Source organism: Cynocephalus volans, chromosome 1 (genome assembly GCF_027409185.1).
Source record: "Cynocephalus volans isolate mCynVol1 chromosome 1, mCynVol1.pri, whole genome shotgun sequence".
Lineage (NCBI taxonomy): Eukaryota > Metazoa > Chordata > Mammalia > Dermoptera > Cynocephalidae > Cynocephalus > Cynocephalus volans.
This window is the reverse complement of record NC_084460.1, coordinates 32668631-32685924: the sequence shown is the minus strand read 5'-3', so window position 1 is coordinate 32685924 and position 17294 is coordinate 32668631. Positions and strand designations below refer to the sequence as shown.

The window sequence follows — 17294 nt, the reverse complement described above, 5'->3', positions numbered from 1 at the left end:
TGATTCTCAGTTTGAAGCCAAAGCCCTGAGAGCTGGGGTGCTCCTGGTATAAGGCTGTTTCAGAGGCTTCTGGACTTGGACTGAGCCATGCTACCAGCATCAAGTTTGCAGGTGGCCTTCTTTTACTCAGCATAGTGTTTTCAAGATTCATTCATGATGTAGCATGTATTAGTGATTCTTTACTTTATATGGCTGAATAATATTCCATTGCATGGATATACCACATTTTGTTTATCCATTTATCAACCGATGAGCATTTGGGTTAGTTATTTTCACCTTTTGGCTATTATGACTAGTGCTGCTATGAACATTTGTGTGCAACTTTTTGTATGGGCATATGTTTTCATTTCTCTTGGATATATACATAGGAGTGGAATTACTGGATCATATGGTGACTCTAGTGACTCTGTGTTTAACCTTTTGGGAAACTGTCAGACCATTTTCCATAGTGATCATACCAATTCACATTCCCACCAGCAGTAGATATGAGTTCCAATTTCTCCATGTCCTTGCCAAAACTTGTTATTTGTCTTTTTTATTATAGCCATTCTAGTAGGTGTGAAGTAGTATCTCATTGTGATTTTGAAATGCATTTCCCTGATGGCTAATGAGGTTAAGCATCTTTTTATGTACTTATTGAAGTAGTGTATTTTTATAACAGAATCCCAATGAATATTGAATGCCTTGAAGTTTACTTTGCTTCTTATTTTAGTTTTAAAAATCATAATTATATTTTAAGTGATACCAGTGCTATATGGATTTTTTTGTTTTCAAACACTGGTGAATTTTATTCCAGGTTAGCCATTCTCTCAGGAGAGCAGTATGTACAATGGATTTATATGGACATGTAGTAGTCAAGGCTCTTGTTTATAAAAGACAGATAACAATTACCGACTTTGGCTAACTTAGAAGAAAAGAAATTTACTAAAAGAATATTGGAGTTTTAGGATGACTTAAGAAACTAGACTTGAAAAAGGGCCAGGAGCAAAAGGAGGCTGGCTGCACAGCCAAAAAAACATATTGCAGAATTCATCTAGCAAGAACACAACTTGCATAGCCAGCAGTGCTGTCCCTGGATATTGTCACTGTTATTCCCCCCTAGGAGCTGGATATTGATCCTGCTGTAAGAATATAACACTTCCTCACTTCTCTGCACCACTAGCTTTGGATTCAAAATCCCAAGCAGATGTATCTGATAAAGAATCTCAGGTTATATTACTTCATTCTGACCTCCAGTATAGCTGGTCTATCAGTAGAAGACTCAAAAGTGGGAATTTCCTCAAAGCAAACAGTTTCACATACTGAGCATCCTTCCCCCACTGTTTCCACCCCCCTAAAAAAAAAAGTGCTCTATAAGGGACTATAATTTGTGAGCCAAAAAATATTTATTGAGTAACCTGGCAAAATTTTTTGCTTCTATTGGTAAGAATCTTTTAAAGAGACTCTCAGAGTCTCAGGTTTCAATCAGCATATCCAGAATTTGAATACCTGTGGATGATGAGCTGATGTGTTCCATCACCTTTTTAAAAAAATATTGCAAGTATCATTCTGTATATAGTGCTAGACACTTAATTGAGCTTTGACACTACAAGTTTTCAATCTAATAAATACCACACTAATATAGGGACATAAAGAATGTACCCTTAATTGAATAAGCCAGAAAGATGAAGTAAAAATGATTATCTGAGTATATACTATCTTCTTTATTTTTGGTGGTAGAACCACACATTAAAACTCAAACACTTGAATTAACCTGTAACAGTCTTGTGCTTTGTGATCAACTTCCTGATTGGAAAAGACTTCCATTCTGGAAGACTTTTGTTTTTACTCAAACTAATTTTGTGAATCTCTTAATCTGTTAACACTTACTTTGCAATTCGTAAACAGAGCATTGTCTGTGTGCTTTAGGGAATAAAAGTAAGTGCTCTCACTCCCTGCATAGGTAAAAGACACTTTATGTGAGGACCACTAATTCAAAATCTACTACTTCTTGGTGTTCCTGGAAACCAAAATAATTTAATAGCACTTGAGAGTGAGGTTATCTGTTGTTTTTTGTTTTTAATAAATTTAGGCTTTTTAATAAATATTCTTAGTCATGAATAGAGTGTTTCCTTTTTGATCCATTAGATGAATGAATTTTAAAATTTCTCCTTTTTTTTTTTTAGTTTAATACAGTTTTTTAGTAAAATGAAGAAGTGGATGGACATGTCAAACCTGCCACAAGAATTTCGTGAACGTATAGAAAGGTTAGAGAGAAATTTTGAGGTGTCTACTGTAATTTTCAAAAAATTTGAGCCAATTTTTTTAGATATATTTCAAAATCCATATGAAGAGCCACCAAAGTTACTACGAAGCAGGAAGCAGAGGTGAGACCCTTAATCCTTACATAATTGATGTAAATATTATGATACAAACTTACTGAGAGTTTGCTTTTTTGAAAGTCTACTTTTTACCAGAAGTATCCATCTGTAAAGAACTTAAATTTCTTTTTAAAGCCATGTAAAATTAATTAACCATATCTGAAAATTCAGGATAATACTGTCACTGATTTTTCTGTGTTCTGATTATTTATGCAAATTGGAAAGGCTTATTTATTTAAGTTCATTTCATAAGTCATAGACTATCTTTCCTTTGTGAATGGAGTTTTATATGTGATTTGACTTTACTATTTGTTATTTATATTTGCTATTTCAATTTAAATGATATTTAGCAAACTAGTCAGACAAAAAATATATTTTTTTCCCCTTTTTAGGAGGATTCCTTGCAACGTTAAGGATCTCTTTAATTTCTGTTGGACACTCTTTGTTTATACTAAGGGTAAGGTGATACTTTCAGTGGTTTTATATTTCTGCTGTGGGAACTTAGTGCTATTTGACATGAGAGGTTTCTGGTTTTCGTGTCTTTTTTCTTATAAAGGTAATTTTCGTATGATTGGGGATGATTTAGTAAACTCTTATCATTTACTTCTGTGCTGCTTGGATCTGATTTTTGCCAATGCCATTATGTGCCCAAATAGACAAGACTTGCTAAATCCATCATTTAAAGGTAAGACTTTATTTGTTTTTGCAAACTGATTATCAGTTTTCGGAAGAAGAGTTTTAAAAGTTGACCATATTTTTTCCCCCTCTTCCTCTTCTTACCCTGTCAAACTAGGTTTACCGTCTGATTTCCACACTGCTGATTTTAGGGCTTCTGAAGAGCCTCCCTGCATCATTGCTGTACTGTGTGAATTGCATGATGGACTTCTAGTAGAAGCAAAAGGAATAAAGGAGCACTACTTTAAGCCATACATTTCAAAACTCTTTGACAGGAAGGTACTGTACTTATATATATATATATATTTTTTTTTTTTTTGCAGCTAACCATTATGGGAATCCAAACCCTTGACTTTGGTGTCACCTCGCTCTCCCAAGTGAGCTGTACTTGTAATTAAATGGCTGAGATGTTCAGGGGTCAGCAGCAGTCTCAAAGGAGAAAATAGTATTTTAAGCAAGTTCTCAACATCATAGGACTCAGAGTCAAGATTCTTAGGTTGTGTGTTTCCTCTGCTGTGATGCAGATTTGCCATATGATCTTGTATGATGTGAGAAACTGAGCTCTTGAAGAATGTGACCAGCTACTGTGTATGTACTGTCAAGAAAACGCAATGTCAGGGACAACTGTAGGAGATACTGGTAAAGAACTATAAAGAACAGTGTGTCAGAATAAGCCGGATAAAGAATGTTGAAAAACAGGAGTCAGAGTAAGCTGACTAGTATACTGCTACAATTTGAATAACTGCTGATTGTTTACTAAAAGTAGGATAATGTATAACAACTATACCTTTAATTCCATATAAATAGAGCATAAAATCCACTATAGTTTTGTAGCTGCTTGCAGGCTACCTGTGTGCATTCTGGATTTTTTTCCCTCAATAGTTAACTTAGCTATTTCTCTATTTATAAATTGGCTTGTTCTTTTGGTTCTTAATTTCTTATTTTCCCAACACTGAGCCATTTAATACACCTAGGCCTTGAGATTTCTCTTTGGTGAAAGGAGAGATTTGGATTAGGTCATCATTGTGGTCTCCCAGTTTGCAAATATTATGATATTTTTCTTTAAGCATAACTGGTTTCTTCTATGCAAATTTTTTTTTTTTTTTTACAACATAATGGGTTTATATTTAATACAGTACTTCTCACCATAGGGATGTTACTCAGATAATCAATATAAAGGTTTTTTTAAACATTAAATATCTGCTCAATTTCAATATAAAGTTTTTTTTTAACATTAAATCTTTTCTCCATTTCAATAGTAGATACACTGAATATTTTTCTAAACTTTTTTTCTCCAGAGATAAAAGTTTCAATTATTGGCTCACTATTTGATATCTAAGTACAATATTAACTTGGGAGATAACAAGAAAAAAATCTAATAAAAACATGGAGAAAAGACTCCTTAGTGATTCAAGATGCAGTGATTATAACTGAACGGTGGCAATTACCTAGGTTTCTGGACAAGAGCTTCCTTCCTATTTCATGTGTGTTGAGAATTCTGAAACTATGAAATGTTATTTATGCAAATTTCAACCATCTTAACCCTTTGACCACCTTTCTAATCAGCAAATACACATTGCAGGCTGCATTTTTCAGTGCATTATTCAGTGTAAAGAAAACTTTTTTCCTCATTTAACATAAATGAATTTGTCCCCATTTTATGGGAAACAACTAAGAATGTGAAACTACCCTATTTACTGTTTCTTGGCAATTTCCAGACACCAAAGTTCAGGTTTAGCCTCAACAGCACAAAGGTTTTCAGGGTGAGGTTTGATTCAGGAGACCCTTTAAAGTCACATTTGTCAATTTCTCTTTTATGCATACACCCCCAAGCAAGCACAAATGCCTCTAACACTTGAGAACCATACCTAACAAGAGAGTGATTGCACCTCCAGTTTCTACTGCTTCAACAACAGGCAACACCAAAAGCAATGAAATGAGGACTAAGAGCAACTGTGTTGAAACTGAGGTCATGATGTTGGGATCTTGAGGGCTGAAGATTCCAAAGAAATAGTATATATAAAATTCTGTCTGACTTGAAATATTCCCTTCTTGTAACTCCGGATGCTAAAACTAAGAGGTTCCACGTGACACCATCTTACCTTCCAGGGAGCAGCCATTATAGGAATCTCTTATGCAAACTTTTGTATTTAGTCATATACATGTGTATATCATGGCTCTTTATCTGTATGTTAAACATCTCCAGCAAAGTAAACTTTTAAAGGAACCTAAGGATTATGTCCAGTGTGCTTCTGCAGAAGCAGCACACTGGTGCCCTGGGTACAATGACCATAAATCTTGGTTTGCCTGGATTAACTGGTATTTGGCTATTGTCTTGACATAATTATTATAGTACCTCCTTCACTCTAAAAGTATCCTGGTTTACATGATGGTCCTCCTGCCCATGGGCACAGATGTTTGGCCTGAGTAGGATAGTACTTATTTTTATTTTATTTAATTTCTAATTTTTAATGTAAATATCATGAACTTTTATATGGAAGGCTTTTAAAAATCAGAAGTTATGGCAATACTGGGTTGGAATTTCTTCATGGGTAACTGTTGTCAAGTTAAATGATGGCCATCTCTTTTAAGATGGGAAGTGTGCTTTCTGTCCTCTTCATTTATGTATGTTGAACCCTGACCCCTCAAGGCATTTGAGTTTGCAACCCCTGATGTATGGTAATCCAAGTACAGGGTGGATACAAAGAAAATATTAATAACAGTATAGTTTTCTTTCTCACCAGTGACAGTACCTATATTGTCTTCGAATCTTTTGCTTACATAACACAACATAGGGCTGGCTGGGTTAGTTCAGTTGGTTAGAATACAGTGTTATAACACCAAGAGCAAGAGTTCAGATCCCCATACTGGTCAGCTGAAAAAAAAGAAAAAAAAAACAAAAAAAAACCCCACATATAAATGATTCAATTAATGTTAGTTTCCCTTTTCCATAGAGCAGTATTTAATAGTGGACAGCTTTCATCAGAATCACTTGGGGAATTTGTTAAAAATGCTACATTATTCAGGCCTTGAGGTCCTTTAGTCTGTATTTTTAAGGTTTTCCCCCTAAGTGATTCCTTTTTGGGGGGGCAGGGGGATGCTATTTAATATCCCCATTTTACAGATAAGTAGACTGACTCTGAAGTTTTTTAGTTTTTTAGTTTTTTTTTTTTTTTAAAGTCAATTGATACGGAACAAATTTAACGCACATAATGTCCTTAATGCATAAAGAACTCTTAAAAATGAATTAGAAAAATCTTAACAGAAATTTGGTGAAGAACATGAGCAGACAAATCACACACCCAATAGAAACACAAGTGGCTAATAAATACATGCTAAGATGTTCATAGAAGTGGAAATTAGAACAGGAAAATGACATTTTTCATTTTTCAAACTGAAAAAGTATGATACTATATAGTACTGGTGCTATGCGAGAAACAATGTCAAAATCTTCTAGTGCAAGTACAAATTGGTAAAACTTTTGAAGAACAGATTGGATTCTTAAATAGAACTCCTTAAAATATTCATACAATTTCAACCAATTATCCTACTTCTTGAAACCATAAGCAGATCTTCAAACTTTTTTTTTTTAATGTGGAAGGCAGTTATATAAAGGAAAAAAATTGGGAATAAACTGAATGTCCAACAATATGAGAATGGCTAAATAAATTATGGCCCTCCGTAAAACGTAATATAATGCAGTTATGAAAGTCATAATTTTGAAGAGAATTTAAGACAAAATTCTTAAGATTTAATATTAAGTGAAAAAGCAGGATGAAAAACTTCACTAAAAACAAGTATGTTTAAACTCTATATCTACATCCAAAAAAAAAAGACTGAAAAATATATTTTTTATTTTTATTTTATTTTTTTCTAAAAGGGAAATTTATTTAATGTAAGTGCATATATTGATACAAAAGAAAGATCTCAAAATCAGCAATCACCTTTGCACCTTAGGAAACTAGAAAATGAGGAGCAAACTAAGCCTAGACCTAGCAAAGGAAATAAATAATAAAAATTAGAGCATAGATTAAAAGAAATAGAAAAGTAGAGAAAAATCATTGAAACCAAAAGTTGGTACTTTAACAAGATCCACAAAATTGACTGACCCTTACCTAGATGGATTAAGAAAAAAGAGACTCAGATAACTAAAATCAGAAATGAAACAGGGGTCATTACAACCAAATTTACAGAAATCAAAAGAGTTATAAGAGAATACTATGAATATTGTTAGTCAACAAATTAGATCATCTAGATGAAATGAATAAATTCTTAGAAACACACCACCTACCAAGACTGAATTATGAAAAAACAGAAAGTTTGAACAGAACTATAGCTGGTAAGATGAGTGTACTAGTCCGTTTCTGTTGCTTATAACAAAACACACGGTACTGGGTAATTTATAAAGAAAACAAAATTTATTGCTTACAGTTTCAGAGGCTACGAAGTCCAAAGTCCAGGGAACACATCTAGTGAAGGCTTTCTTTGATGGAGACTTCAGCAATGGCAGGGTACCACATTTCGAAATGGCGGAGCAGAGAGAGCAAGAGAGAGACACTAACCTCCTCATTCACTCTCCTTTTAAAGCCTTCCAAACCACGCCCATGACCACCATTTTTAATCCATTCATTATGGCAATGGTACTACATTCTAATCACCTCTTGAAGGCCCCCCCACCAATTACCATAATAGGATTACCCACCCTCAACAGTTGCAATGGGTATTAAGTTTTGGGGGGATATTTAACCCAAGGCAATGAGTGATTATTGTTTTTCAGTTTCCTGCTGCAGGACTCCTTTGAGGATTTCTTGCAGGGCTGGTTATGTGATGGTGGTAAACTCCTGCAGTTTTTGTCTGTCTGCAAAATACACTATTTCTCCCTCATTTCTGAAGAATAGCCTTGCTGGTTTTAGTATTCTCGGCTGGCAGATTTTTTTCTTTTAGTATTTTGAATATATTGTCCCACTTTCCTCTGGCCTATAGAGTTTCTGTTGAGAAGTCTGCTGTTAGTCTGATAGGGGCTCTCTTATAGGTGACTTGATACTTTTCTCTTGCTTCTTTTAAGATTCTCTCTTTGTCTTTGAGTTTTGATTATAATATGTCTTGGAGAGAGGATCTTTGAGCCTCCTGGTTCTGAAGGTTCGTGTCTCTCTCTGTACCTGGGAATTTTGCTGGTATTATTTTGTTGAATAGGTTTTTCATGCCCTTTCATTTCTCCTGCCTTTCTGGAATGCCCGTGATTGGAATATTTGTGCACTTGAGGTTGTCTCCTAGCTCTCTTAGATTTTCTTCATTTTTTAAAATTCTTTTTTCCTTTTTTTTGTCCACCCGGGTTATTTCAAAAAGACTATCTTCAAAATCAGAAATTCTTCTCCTTGCTCTAGGTTGTGTTAAGCTGCTTAAGCTCTTGGTTGTGTTTTTTATTTCGATGAGTGAATCTTTCCATTCCATGAGTTCTACTACATTCTTTTTTAAGGTATTCGTCTTTTTGTAAATTTCCTGCTTCATATCCTGGATGTTTTTCTCATTTCATTATGTTGTCTAAGTCTTCTCATATCTCAGTGAGTTTCCTTAACATTGTTGCTCAGAATTCCTTTTCAGTCACTTCAAGGGTTTCTTGCTCTATAGGGTCTGGTATTTAAGAATTACTGTTTTCTTTTGGTGGTGTCATATTTTCTTGGGTTTTCATATTTCCAGTATCTCTACGTTGATGTCTGGTCATCCGGTAGAGCAGCTGCTGCTTCTATTACCCTGGTGTGGAGTTTGAGGAGAGAGTCATCTTCTTTTTCCGGTCTCCTCTGGTGACTCTGCTTGTGTCAGTGCAGTCGACTATCTGGTGGGCTGCCTGCATGGTGGTTGTGGCTAGTGCTGTGGCATCAAGCCACTTTTGTGGCAGCTGTGGTGGTGGCTGTGGTGGGCCACGCATGCGGAAGTGGTATTTTCGTTATGCTCCTTGCCTGCTTTCAGGCAGGGGAGACTGCCCTCTGCTCTGGCCTATGACCCTGGGCATGCTCTGCTGCTTGCCTGCTTCTGGGCTGAGGGGTCTGCAGCCTTTGTCTCCTGACTAGGCACCTGGGCATGCTCTGCTTCTTGCCTGCTTCCCTAAGTGATTCTTATATCACTAAAACTTGAAAACCGTTGTCATAGGTTAACCTCAAAATATTTTCAAAACTTGAATTTAAACTTTTATTTGCATGCTCAATGTGTTTTACCCAGAAAGAATATTTAGTAATTCTGTTTTCTGTGGGTGTTAATAAGAACCAACAGTGTGAAAATTTAGATAAATTTTATGGGGTTTTTTTGTGTGTCAGTGTGCTTAATTATATTATATGATGTTCCCAAATAATTTTTTCTTCCCAGATTTTAAAAGGAGAATGCCTCTTAGACCTTTCCAGTTTTACTGATAATAGGTAAGTATCTAGCACTAATGATGTTGGCCTATTACCAGCTGCCAATAATTTGTTGAAATTTGTTAAATGTAACATATCAAGGTAACTTTTCCAAGTCCAAGTTCCCTCTGCTTTACTGGCATTGAATAGGTGTTGTCACTAAGCCTTGCTGGCTCTAAGTACATCTATTTAAAGAAAGCATTGGCATTTAAAACAACTACTCTCCTGAAAAACTGATAAATGGACCCAATGATTCTGTATTTGATTTTACATCCGATCATTTTTCACATTTTGGCACATTCAGAATCCCCATATTTCAAAGCCACTATTGTTTCTTCAGTGATCAGATATCGTATTCTTTTCCTTAATTAAATTTAGCTAATTTTCAGATTAAGTATTATGTATTCTCTTCACTCACTGTTTCAGAATAATTTATTGTTGTGTATGTGAATGTGAAAAATGTCCATAATCAGATAGGAACCTCTAATATTGTTAAATGGACACTTAATAAAAACTAGAAAGTCATCAGCTTTCCCAAGCTGTCGACTCCAAATATACCTTCAAGTCAAGATAAATCCACTTTGTAACTTAGTTTTATTCTAGCAGCTCAAAATAATTCTCTTTGCAGCAAGGCAGTGAACAAGGAGTATGAAGAGTATGTTCTAACTGTTGGTGACTTTGATGAGAGGATCTTTTTGGGAGCAGATGCAGAAGAAGAAATCGGAACGCCTCGAAAATTCACTGGTGACACCCCATTAGGGAAACTGACAGCACAGGCTAATGTGGAGTATAACCTTCAACAACACTTTGAAAAAGTAATATAACCTAGCCTGGCCTCAGTCTTGAGTGACTTTTTTCTCTCTGTGTGTGATTCTACTAACAGCAGAAGCATCTTTCTTTCTTTTTTTTTTTTTTTTTTTTTTTTTGTCTTTTTCGTGACCAGCACTCAGCCAGTGAGTGCACCGGCCATTCCTATATAGGATCCGAACCCGCGGCGGGAGCGTCGCTGTGCTCCCAGCACCGCACTCTCCCGAGCACACCACGGGCTCGGCCCAGAAGCATCTTTCAAGTTAAATCTTGACTTTCATATTTCTCATAAAAGCCTTAAAAGGTAATTTTAAAACTATGCCACTTATTCCTAGGCAAAGCATATGTTAAATCAAAAAAAAAAAAGAAGAAGACAAAGAAAAACTATGGCATTTAGTATTTTTTACCTCATTTCTTGCTGTTATTCATATTTTGGATACATTTTCCCAGCACACTTGGGCTTATTAGTAAAATATGTGTCTTGATAGAAAGAGGAATTTTTCTTTTCTTTTCTTTTCTTTTCTTTTTTTTTTTAAAGATGACCAGTAAGGGGATCTTAACCCTTGACTTGGTGTTGTCAGCACCACGCTCTCCCAAGTGAGTGAACCAGCCATCCCTATACAGGGATCCAAACTTGTGGCCTTGGTGTTATCAGAAATTTTTCTTTTCTTACCATTCTTTCTTTGCTTCATCTTACCTTCTGTTGTGTTGCTTTAAAATTTAGTTTGCTTTCCTACCCAAAACAAACTGTGTGCTCTTCCTAATAACTTCAGCCATATGGCTATAGACTTGATTGTTAATGGCCAAAGCTTAATTCTGTATTTATGTGTAAAATGGGTAGGAGGATGAGATTTAATAGAAAATTCGGTGGTTTAGAAGGTAGATAACCTGAGTTTTAACCCAAGCCTTGCCATTAATTTTGTCAGATTAAACAAGTTTTTTTTAAATTTCTCTGTGCCTGTTTCCTCATATGTAAAATTAAAATATGTGTATGTTACATTTCAAATGAGTTTTATGAAGATAAAATGAGATTATAAGTAGAAAGTGCTTTGAAAAAAATATTATTCAGATATAAGGGTGTTATTAGCATAATATTGCTAAAAGTTTTGTGGGTATTCCATTTTTCTTTTTCTTTGTTTTTTGGCAGCTGGCCAATGTGGGGATCCAAATCTTTGACTTTGGTGTTACAGCAACATTCTCTAACCAACTAAGCTAACTGGCCAGCCCCCATTTTTCAACCTTAGAATGAAAAAAAATTTTTTTGGTAAATAACCAGAAAAGGGGAAGAAAGTAACTTACCACTAAGTATGAATAGAGAAGATGATATATGTATTGAATTAAACATATAATAACGGGGAAGGTAACCTTGTAATCTCACAGATTTTTTTTTTCCAACAGAAAAGATCATTCGCACCTTCTACCCCGTTGACAGGACGGCGGTATTTACGAGAAAAAGAAGCAGTCATTACTCCTGTTGCTTCAGCCACCCAAAGTGTGAGCCGGTTACAGAGTATTGTGGCTGGACTGAAAAATGCACCAAGTGAACAACTTATAAATATTTTTGAGTAAATACTGTTATTTTTCTAAAGTTTTTTAAAAAATAGTTTCCTTGTTCTATTTTCGGTATATTCAGAATTCTTGATATAGTAGATAATACATTTGGCAAGTTTTACTATACCATTTCAATCAAAAACAGAAGTACCTATTAAAAATTATATGTAATGTTATTTCATAGGATTATACACTTCCAACGTTAAGTATATATTAAAATTTAGTTTGGAGGTTCCACTCTTGTAACCACCCCTGAATTATGCATGTTTTTCTTTTTACATTTACTTTAAATGTGTTCAGTCTTAATGCCCATTAGATGGGGGACTGATTGGTGGTGTAGCCATAAAATGGAATTTTATGCAATTTTTTTTTTAAGAAAGGAGACATATTTACTGGTAAAGATGGTAGAATGAAGCCAGATCAGAGAACCTTCTTTCCTCATACCCAATGAAATAAGAGAATAGTAAAAACCAAAGTATTTACCAGCAGCAACCAAATGAAGAAAGGGATATGATTTCATGCCATAAATTTTCAAGGTACTGGTCAAGAAAGAAAATGGATAATTCTGGTATACCCATCCCCAAGAAACAGTACTGGAAAAAGAGGGTATGTTGATAGAATCTTGAGAATGCTCATTAATACCTTAAATTTGGAAAGAAACAAATGAGGTGAGTAGGCAGATGGGTAAAAATTCATAGAAACCTCCCCAAGTGAAAGTTCCTGTGTACCACTACCAGGATCCCAGCAGAAATATGAAAAACTGCCAGGGGCTGCCATTTCCAACACTGTGTGATGATTTGAGGAGAGATCCTCATAAAACTAGAAGACATCCCTGACTAGGTATAGAGAGCCCTGGAAAGAGGTCATGTAACTAAATCTCAGAAGAGAAAGCAAAGCCCTGGTCCTCCAACAAAAGTTGAATATAGCACCAGCTGAGCTCTTTCTCATTCTCCAAACCTGATTCTGGATATAAGAAAGTAGACAGAATAGTCCCTAGCCTCAAAAGGATAAGCAGGTTGTAGATAATGTAGGAAGACTGTCATGGAGATCTATCATCCACAGCATTTGAGTAAATAGGTCTGGATTGAACTACCCATTTAAGCATAAGTTGAAAGGAAGTAGCAAGGCAACTATACAAACATAGCAACAAGAAAAAGAAGGAAATATAGAATGCGTGAGTAAAGAACCTAGACACAAATAAATGAGAAGACATCCCATGTTTATGGATTGGAAGGCTTGTTAAAATGTCCATACTACCCAAAGTGACCTATAGATTCAGTGAGATCCCTTTCAAAATCTCAATGACAATTTTTGCAGACATAGGGAAAAAAAAACCTAAAATTCATATGGAATCGCAAAGGATGCCAAATGGCCAAAACAATCTTGAGAAAGAAGAACAAAGCTGGAGGTTTTACACTTCCTAATTTCAAAACTTAGTACAAGCTAGTTTTCAAAACAGTATGGAACTGGCATAAAGACAGACCTATAGACCAATGGAATAGAATAAAGAGCCCAGAAATAAACCCTCACATATCTGGTCAATCTTTGACAAGGGTTCCAAGACTGCAATGGGGAAAGGATTATCTGTTCAACAAGTGGTGCCAGGAAAACTGGATATCCACATGCAAAAAAATGAAGATAGACCCTTATATGATATTCAAAAATTAACTCAAAATGCATTAAAGACCTAAACATACGACCTGTAACTATAAATTTCCTGGAAGAAAATGTGAGGGAAAAGCTTCATGACATTGTAATGAGCAATGATTTCTTGAATATAACACCAAAAGCACAGGTAACAAAAGCAAAAATAGACAAATGGGACTATACGAAACTTAAAAACATTTATGCAGCAAAGAAAACAATCAACAGAGTGAAAAGGTAACATACAGAATGAATGAAATAATTGCAAACCATGTATTAGATGAGAGGTTCATATCCAAAATATATAAAGAACTGTAACTTAGTAACAGAAAACAACCAGATTAAAAAATGTGTAAAGGGGCCTGGCCAGTTAACTCTGTTGGTTAGGGTGTGGTGTTTTAACACCAAGGTCAAGGGTTCAGATCCCCATACTGGCCAGCTGCCAAAAAAAAGTTTAAAAAAAAAAAAAATGTGTAAAGGATTGAGTGGACATTTCTCCAGAAGACATATACAAATTGCTGGGCCGAGCCCGTGGCGCACTAAGGAGAGTGGCGCTGGGAGAGCGGTGACGCTCCCGCCGCGGGTTCGGATCCTATATAGGAATGGCCAGTGCACTCACTGGCTGAGTGCCTGTCACGATAAAAAGACAAAAAAAACACAAAAAACAAATTGCCAACAAGCATATGAAAAAGTGCTCAACATCACTAATCATCAGGGAAATGCAAAACAACGATGAGATATCACCTCACATCTATTAGGATGCCACTCCCCCCTCCCTCCCAAAAAACCCGGAAAATAACAAACATTGGTATGGATGTGGAGAAATTGGAACCTTTGTGCATTGTCAATGGGATTGTAAAATGACGCAACCACTATGAGAAACAATATGGAGGTGTTCCTCAAAAAATTAAAAATAGGATTATGATATGACTCCGTACCACTTCTGGGTTTACAGATGCTCCTTGACTTATGATGGATTTATATCCTGATAAACCCATTGTAAGTTGAAAACATCATTCAGTCAAAAATGCACTTAATACACCTAAAATACTAAACATCATAACTTAGCCTTGCCTACATTAAATGTGCTCAGAACACTTAGATTAGCCTACAGTTGGGTAAAACCGTCTATTTTATTATAAAGTGTTGAATACCTCATGTAATTTATTGAATACTGTACTGAAAGTGAAGAACAGAATTGTATGGGTACTCATCATTAACATAAACAGCTAAAAGCACACTGGGCCTAAACAATGTTTGAAGCAGTGAACTTCAAAATTAATTGCTGGATGATGGGATGCCACAGTGACAGGGTCATCAGTTTCTCTTCTGATGAGGCTTGAGAATAACTGGTAGAAGGCACTGGGACATTGACACTTGTTGATGGTTTAGCAGTCATAGTATTCTTCAGAAAGTTAGCAAATATTGGTTGTTTACCCTTATGATCGCATGGCTGTGGCTCACTGCCACTGCCCAGCATAGAGAATATTGTCCCACATATCACTAGCCAGGGGAAAGACCAAAATTCAAAATTCGAAGTATGGTTTCTATTGAATGTGTAGTGGTTTAGTGCTATCGTAAAGTCAAAAAATTGTAAGTCTAACCATCATAAGTTGGGGGTGGTCTGTAAACCAGTTGTAAACCAGATCTCGAGATATTTGCACACCACGTTCACTGCAGCATTATTCACAATAGCCAAGATGTGTAAGCAATCTAAATGTCCATCTATGGATGAATAAATAAAGAAAATGCTGTCTACACGTGATGGAGCCCTAAAAAAGAAGGAAATCATCTCATGCTACAACATGGATGAATCTTGAGTATGTTAAGTGAAATAAGCCCATCACAAAAAGATAACTACTGCCTGATTCCATTTATATGAAGTATATAAAGTAGTCAAATTCATAGAAACAAAGCTTTCTCATATATGTTAAAAATATTATATGTAACTTTATTATGTGTAATTTAATATATTTCTATATGTAATTTTACATATTGTATATATAAAAAATTTTACATATGTAACGCTTTATTTACATATGTAAGTTTACAACTGAGAATAGAACTTTAGCCACTAAAAACCAAACTAATTTTTTTCTTTTGGCAGTGGGAGAACAGGGATTGAACCCTGGACCTTAATGTTATCAGCACCATGCTCTAACCAGCTGAGCTAACTGGCCAGCCCCCACATTAATTCTTGAAAGAAGAAATGTTAGTAGTCTGGTGTTTCTCCTGGTAATTAGGTTCCTCTTGTATTTTGTAGATCATGTGTGCGTAATCCTATGGAAAACATTGTGAAAATACTGAAAGGAATTGGAGAAACTTTCTGCCAACACTATACTCAATCAACAGATGAACAGCCAGGATCTCATATAGGTAAGAAGAGAAAACTAAGGGCCGGCCCGTGGCTCACTCGGGAGAGTGCGGTGCTGGTAATACCAAAGCCACTGGTTCGGATCCCATATAGGGATGGCCAGTTAGCTCACTGGGTGAGCGTGGCACTGACAACACCAAGTCAAGGGTTAAGATCCCCTTACCGGTCATCTTTAAAAAAAAAAAAGAGAGAGAAGAGAAAACTAAAATTGGCATAGCATTGATAGTACATAGATTGTCCCCCAGAAAGTAGAAATTCAAGTTTTTCCTTCCCTTTTATTCTTAATGTAAGAATTACATTAATTAATGTAATTAATTCTTACATTAAAGATTCTTAAGTCTTTATCAGATTTAAGTTTATAAAAGTTGTTCTTCAGTCCCTAATAACTAGATTTCATCAGTACATGTTTTCCCTTTATTTCCCCTGTAGACTTTGCTGTAAACAGACTGAAGCTGGCAGAAATTTTGTATTATAAAATATTAGAGACTGTAATGGTTCAGGAAACCCGAAGACTTCATGGAATGGACATGTCAGTAAGTAAATCCACTCCCAGCCACTGGCAAGGGCCAAAAGTCCTAGTGTGGAAGCAGTGTTTTGAGAGGCTTGAGGAGGTCAGCAGTTTATGGCAACTTGGCCAAAATGACATTGTAGTTTACTTTAATTGACTTTGGCACATCCAGGATTAGCCACATCTAGGCAGAAATGTGAAATACATAAAATTCATCTTTGGTACACAGTCAGTGTCCTTTCCCTTTCTATCTTTTTTTTTTTTTTTTTGTCCTTCAGTCCCAGCTAGTATTAATCAGTCTCTCCAACTATTAAGCTAACTGATAATTAATCTGATAATTCATACCTCCCAGGGATTTTGGATTTTAAAATGGTGGTGGTGGTGGATGGGTGGGTGGGGGTGTGTGTGTTTAATTACTTTGTTTCCTTTTAATATTTGACAAAGTCTGACCACTCTCTCCAGCAGGTGGTGGGGTATGTGTGTGTGTAATTACTTTGTTTCCTTTTAATTTTTGACAAAGTCTGACCACTCTCTCCAGCAGCTATGTAAAAGATTTTTCTGCAATTTCAGTCTTTCCGTTACCTCCTCTCTCCCTCTCTTCCTCTACAGTAACTCCTGGAGTCTTCTGTCCTATTCCAATAAAAACAAGTTGATGTCTAAGGATGGTGCTGCATAACTATTGTAATAGAATTTCTTCTTGTTTTCACCTTGGAAATTTTCTTCATATCTCTTCTGTGTTTGTTCCCCTTTTTTCTGGATTCCATGTCTTTTGCTTTTGTGGTTTATCCTAACGTAATGATGGAACATACCCTCTCATAACTTCCTTAGAAAGAAGTAAATTTTTTAAGTTTTTATTTTGCAATAATTATAGATTCACAGAAAGTTGTAAAAGTAATACAGAGAGGTCCCATGCACCCTTTACCCAGTTTCCCCAAGTGGTTATAATTTGTATAGTATAATATCAAAACCATGAAATTGACATTGAA

General features: G+C 35.6%; 1 protein-coding gene across 1 annotated transcript in view; it reads left to right on the top strand.

Annotated features, from left to right (window-relative positions):
• The window catches only part of RBL1 (RB transcriptional corepressor like 1), a 75047-nt gene that overhangs the window by 17476 nt on the left and 40277 nt on the right, over positions 1-17294 (top strand). The window contains exons 3-11 of the mRNA XM_063103147.1: positions 2166-2366; positions 2753-2817; positions 2917-3045; positions 3154-3314; positions 9396-9445; positions 10053-10239; positions 11630-11796; positions 15690-15802; positions 16230-16333. Coding sequence (XP_062959217.1) covers positions 2166-2366; positions 2753-2817; positions 2917-3045; positions 3154-3314; positions 9396-9445; positions 10053-10239; positions 11630-11796; positions 15690-15802; positions 16230-16333 — 1177 coding nt within the window. The remainder of the gene's footprint in view (positions 1-2165; positions 2367-2752; positions 2818-2916; positions 3046-3153; positions 3315-9395; positions 9446-10052; positions 10240-11629; positions 11797-15689; positions 15803-16229; positions 16334-17294) is intronic.